Genomic DNA, 5,956 nt, shown 5'->3' with positions numbered 1-5,956 from the left:
ATTTTCATATTGTAATATGTAATTTATTCTACCATATGTTATATTATTATATTTTATACATACCTTTTGTATTTCACATTATGTTATAATTTAAATAACTGTATTTATTATAAACCATGTTCTACACGGGTCTTAATGTTATATGATATTAAACATGAGTGACCCTTATAAAATTTTTCCACATCTCTCGCATGTTAAATATATATTTCTTTTTCTTATTAATAATTTTATATTTTATTCTTTTTTATTTGATCTGTTATTTTCTCTTTTTAATAATTATTTCTTGGTTTAAAAAATTTAATACCAGCATAAATATATTATTTAGTTTTATATAGATATGTTGTATTAGTTATTAATATTAAACTTTTATAAGTAACGAATTTTCACGTTTATTTATTTAATGAATTTCAAAAAAAGAATTTTCACTTAATGTTTGTTTTGCAATGAAGATTAATAAAAGCTAAGGCCAATTGCTTTAGATGGTTATTTGTCTTTGAGACAACATGTTTTAACACATGGTCAGTTATATGTTTTATTATCTAGAGTTGAAACCAAAAAACAAGTGAAACTACTAATTTTAATATGAAGGATAAATTACAAATATTGTATACAAAGAAATATTTAAAAATTTATTAATTTTCAACATTTTTTTCATACTGTGTGGTGTGTAATTTATTCTACCATATCTTATATTTTTTACATATTGAATAAATTTTTTATATTTCACATTGTGTTATTATTAGATAAATTTATTTATTTTAACCTGTATTCTACACGGGTACCTAACTTAGTTTAAACATAAAAGGGTTTTCTCTCTAATAAATATTATAAATCCAAATGAGAAACATCCACAAACAATTTTATAAAGAGAAATTCACATGAAGGACACACTATGTAACCAACCTTTTTAATTAAAAAAAAATATAAAAGTCGTTTTTTACATTTTTTGAAGAGTTTTTATTTAGAAAGAAAGAGGATAGTGACTAGACTGGGTGAGAGGAAAGTGTTAACCCATCCATTAGTCAACCTAACTCAACCACAGTTAAAACTCTAACCTCTATTCCAGATCTAAAATCCCCAATTCTAGACCATTGTACCCCCACCATTGCACAAAGTCCACCTCTCCAACAATTACAAACATGTATAATGCATTCACCACCACCTTTAAGTTCTCTCTCTCTCTCTTCCATGCAAAAGCTGAAGCAAAAGCCAAAGCTCAATCCCATCATCATCATTGTGCCAATAGAGCCATCCCTGACACATATCATGATTGCACACATCACCACCCTCTTTCTCTTATCTCTCCTCCTATACATACAATACCCCTCTGTCTCTTTGTATGTATATATATCTAGACATATAGTGAATTAACCTCTGAAAAATAAAAGCCAGTGAAAACACCAAAAAACCAATTGGAATCACTCTACTTTGTCCCCCTGGCACAACCATTTCTAGAGAGAGAATCACTGTCTAGAATCTTCATGGCGGACAAACACGACGGACTCGCCCTGAGCCTCAGCTTGAAATGCTCGGAAACCTATCAGCCGCCGCCGGCATCACGTTTTCCACCGATGTCGTTTCTTCAACGTCACGTTGTCAATCAACAGAAGCTTCCCCCGTTCATGATCAGTCACAACGTTCCTACCACTGGTAAGTACAAGTCACATTGCATGCGACGAATGCATGTATAAGATATAATTTCACCAAATAAACACACACACGAATGCACGTGTACGGATAACCGTACAGATTCATGTAAAACTTTTCACCGTGTAGATCTGAATTCGGAAACGAGATCTTACCAGCGCGTAATCGACGTTAACCGGCTGCCGTCAACATCGCAACGTGAAGATGAAGTTTTCGTTTCGTCACCCAACAGCACGGTGTCCAGCGTCAGCGGGAAGCGAGTCGATAACGAGGCGGAGCGAGAATCAAGCTCGCACGGCGTCAGCGGCGACGATGAGGATGACGGCGGAGACGCGTCGGTGGCGAGGAAGAAGCTAAGGCTGTCCAAGGATCAGGCGGCGGTGCTGGAAGAAACATTCAAAGAGCATAACACTCTTAATCCGGTCAGTGGCACTTTCGTAATTTAATCCAACTTCACGGCTATTATTTATTATTAATATTGTAATTAATTAATTAATTTTTGTTTTAAATTTATTAGAAGCAAAAACAGGCATTAGCGAAACAGCTGGATCTGAGGCCAAGGCAGGTGGAAGTTTGGTTCCAAAACAGAAGGGCAAGGTAGGAAATGAACCCTTTTACCAAGGGTAAAATCGGAATAACTCATATTGATTGTACAAACGGACATTGCATGGGAGGGTACTATCATTAATACACGTAGTACCACTAATCCTACTTTTTTATTAATACTGTAGTAGCATTCTGAGAAAGTATAGCTCGTGCATTAAGAGTTGTACATTAATAAGCCTAATGTTTTTAAGCTTTATTGTACTGTAAAGTTAGAAATCCGATTTGGGGTGCCGGTGTTACTGCACTGGGTACAAGTGGGTAGGATTTGACCATATTAAGTACCTTGGTACTCTAACAACATGGGGGGTTTGTAGTACATGCATGCATCATTAGTTGTACAGATGGGTCAACATTTTTGGTTGGTTTTGCCATTCCAAGTTAGTAGCCAATAAGGGGTATGCAATGGCATTGATTATGATGCCCTCATTAGTCCTAGACCAACTAGAATTGACATAAAGTCCACTTATTTAGTACCAATGAGTTTATATTTTCAAGAAAATTAGTGTCTGCATATTTGACCCTTCAGTGGTAGATTTGCCTATATGGGCAAAATGGTCTTTTAAGAAAGTTTTCCTACTCATGAGTCATGGATATGTGACCTAGGAATATCATTTTGGAAATGTTACTATGTTATTATTGATTTTTATTAATATAATTATGTTATGATTTTTTTTATTTAATGGTTTATAAAACGTTCGATTCTTGTAGGACGAAGTTGAAGCAAACAGAGGTCGACTGCGAGTACCTAAAGCGTTGTTACGATACGTTAACCGAAGAAAACCGACGGTTGCAGAAAGAGGTTAATGAGCTTAGAGCTCTAAAACTATCTCCACAGTTTTACATGAACATGAACCCGCCAACCACGTTGACCATGTGCCCACAATGTGAGCGGGTAGCTGTGTCATCGACCTCTGCGGCTAGCGCAACCTCTACAATGGGTTCAACCGGCGTGACCAAACCGCTCCTTGGCTCGAAGCCTTCCAATCACCAAAACCAGAACAACCCTTTCCTACCCCGAGCCTCAATCATCCCTCATCGGCCGGTCGATGCCCGCCAATCTCGCTGGTGAAATTACCAGTTTACCCTTGTGGATGGGTAAAACATGGAGATGTCAAATGTGATAGGGAATGAATGATTTTGCTGGATTAAAGTGAGATTTGATGTAGGAATGAGAGGGGGACAATGTGGGATAATGGTTTTTTATTTGTCTTGGTGTTCTTGTTTTTCCTTTTGTTTTAATTTATTTGGATTTTGATGGGTTGCTTTTAGAATCTAAAGCTTAGGTGCTGTTTGTTTTTCCTTAGAAGGACTTCTCCACCTCTTTTGTCTGCACTGAGAAGAGGGCGCGCAGACGTTGGGCTCTGCAGTGTGTTTGTTTTTTCGAAGACGTTTCATTAAAAAACGTCTGCGCGCCCTCTTCTCCCAGAAGTGTTGGTATTATCACTTCTTTAACCTCTTCTACACATTTCAGCTTATAACCGATCATCATCCTCCTCCTAACACTATTCAACTCCTTCATCCTCACCAAGCCGCAGGCCGCTCCAGTCACCAAGCCGGCCGCTCCACACCTCCTCCGCTCCACTCACCAAGCCGGCCGCTCCACACCTCCTCCGCTCCACTCACCAAGCCGGCCGCTCCAAGCCGGCTAACTCCACTCCTCCTCCTCTCCACTGCCGCCGCCGCTCCATTCACCACGCTGCCGCCGCTGCTCCGGCATCTTCTTGAAGGTAATGATTCATTTTAGGGTTATGCTTTCTTTCTATTCTTTTCATTTTAGGGTTTCTATATACGTGTTGTGAATTTGGTTGTTGAGTTGATATTGGATTGATTGTTGGTTGTTGAGTTGATTTTAGGGTTTCTTAGGTAAAATTTGGTTATTGAATTTGGTTGTTGAGTTGATATTGGATTGATATTGGATTGATTGTTGGTTATTGAATTTGTTTATTGGAGATTGTACCGGCACATAGATTTAAGCAAAATAGTTAATATTTTGTTAGTTTTTTGAGTTGATTAGTTTAGGTTTTGTTAGTTTTAGTTGTGATATTCGATTTTTTAGTGAGAATTAGGTGAAACTGAAAATGATTTGTTAAGTGATTGTATTGTAGTTAGGTTCTAATTTGTGCTAAATCTTGTTAATCGCATGCTACAGCCTATGTGTGTTTGCGTTTGTGTATGTATATGTATGTCTGCTTCCGTCGATAACTTGACCCGTCGTGTCGGTACACTGCCGCTGCTACTACTGCTGCTAAAGGTAGTCACTGAATTAGGTTGTTAAATGGTTAATTAATTGATTTTTGTGAGGATTTGAGTTGATTAGTTTAGGTTGTGTAGGTTTTAATTATGATCTCTGATTTGTTAGTGAGAACGAGGTGAAACTGAAAACAATTTGGTAAGTGATTGTAGTTGGGTTTTAATTTGTGATAAAGCATGTGAATCGCATGCTTAAGTATAGATTCATACACGGTTGTTTAAATTTAAATTTCAGCTTATTTTAGCAGTCTGCAGATGTTAAAAAACAAACAGTCTTCTTGTTGCAGACTGCAGAGTTTTGGTCCACCTCTTCTGCTACAGATGTTGGCAGATGTGGTTTCGCAGTCTTCTGACATTTTACCTCTGAAAAACAAACAGCACCTTAGTCATGTATCATGATGCCTATATTGTGTCTTCCCCATGCTGTTTGGATGTGGGACCACACAATTTGAGGATAACGTGATTGGTCTGTATATATGTGGTAGAATTAAAATATGTTGTGTTGTTTATGCACCTACCAATCTCCATCTCATAATTCCTTCATTTCTTAATCTAGCCCTTTTTGGTTAATTAAAAACATCTATTACAATTATGGTATACAATATGTGGAGTTTGAAGAAATGTGGATCGGCTCACTGGTAGACGATCAACTTTCCTCGGGTATGAGTGTGCTATATCACCGATGGTTCTCCGGAGTATGAATTCTTCCACCTACAAAACGAGCAGCACCGTGAACTTACCCCTCAGAAAGGGACAGAGGGGTCCTCTTTGGGATAACCATCCGGTGTGAGAATAAGAGATTATAGGAGAAGATAATAATAATCTGAGAGTGAGTAAGGATTTAGAATGTATTTTCTTGCTTACCTCCCCTTGTGGAGGTGGTGTGGTATTTATAGTGTTAGGGTTTCCAATGATTGGGCTCAGATCCCATTAGGGCCTTTTTGGCCTCCTCCTATTGCTTCGCGCCACGTGTCCTTAGGACACCTGGTGCTTTTTCATTGATTATTCTCTGACCAAGGTATTTCACCTGACCCATGTGCAATCACGTGGTAGCACATGGGTTTTGCTGAGTTGTCCACCTTTCATTGGCAGCTGTCAACATCAGCATATTCTTTATTCCTTAAAGGATACCTTCTGGAAGGTTGTCTGATGAGCACAATCAGGGTTGTCCTTATCCTGATTTGGATAAGGACGAGGTTGATTATGTGCATGTGTGATATGCGCCTATCCTGAGGATGCGTGAGGTCTTCTCTTTATTCTCACGCGCAGATGTTTTATGCGTGAGTCCACGCGCAGATGCGCCACGCGCAGATGTGATATGCGTGAGCATATATGATGCGTGAGCATACGCGCAGATGCGCCACGCGCAGATGTGATATGCGTGAGCATATATGGTGCGTGAGCATATGTGATGCGTGAGCATATGTGATATGCGCCATACGCATAGGTTTTG

General features: G+C 38.5%; 1 protein-coding gene and 1 long non-coding RNA gene across 2 annotated transcripts; one reads left to right on the top strand and one right to left on the bottom strand.

Annotated features, from left to right (window-relative positions):
• The first annotated feature begins 1,481 nt into the window (after positions 1-1,481).
• LOC143593291 (homeobox-leucine zipper protein HAT3-like) lies at positions 1,482-3,339 on the top strand. Its single transcript, XM_077072965.1, has 4 exons — positions 1,482-1,650; positions 1,777-2,069; positions 2,165-2,244; positions 2,962-3,339. The coding sequence occupies exons 1-4, from the start codon at positions 1,482-1,484 to the stop codon at positions 3,320-3,322; spliced, it is 903 nt and encodes a 300-aa protein (XP_076929080.1). The 3' UTR covers positions 3,323-3,339.
• A 142-nt stretch (positions 3,340-3,481) lies between these two features.
• Positions 3,482-4,978, bottom strand: LOC143593294 (uncharacterized). Its single transcript, XR_013146080.1, has 2 exons — positions 4,880-4,978; positions 3,482-3,531 (listed from the first exon to the last, which is right to left on the bottom strand). It is a non-coding gene; the product is annotated as an uncharacterized LOC143593294 (long non-coding RNA).
• Between the last annotated feature and the right edge of the window lie 978 nt (positions 4,979-5,956).

The sequence above is a fragment of the Bidens hawaiensis genome, unplaced genomic scaffold (assembly GCF_021521415.1).
Source record: "Bidens hawaiensis isolate Kalapana, Puna unplaced genomic scaffold, B.hawaiensis_p1.1 tig00041885_1, whole genome shotgun sequence".
Taxonomy (NCBI): Eukaryota; Viridiplantae; Streptophyta; class Magnoliopsida; order Asterales; family Asteraceae; genus Bidens; species Bidens hawaiensis.
Note: the sequence above shows the minus strand (reverse complement) of the source record. Positions and strands in the feature narration are given on the sequence as shown.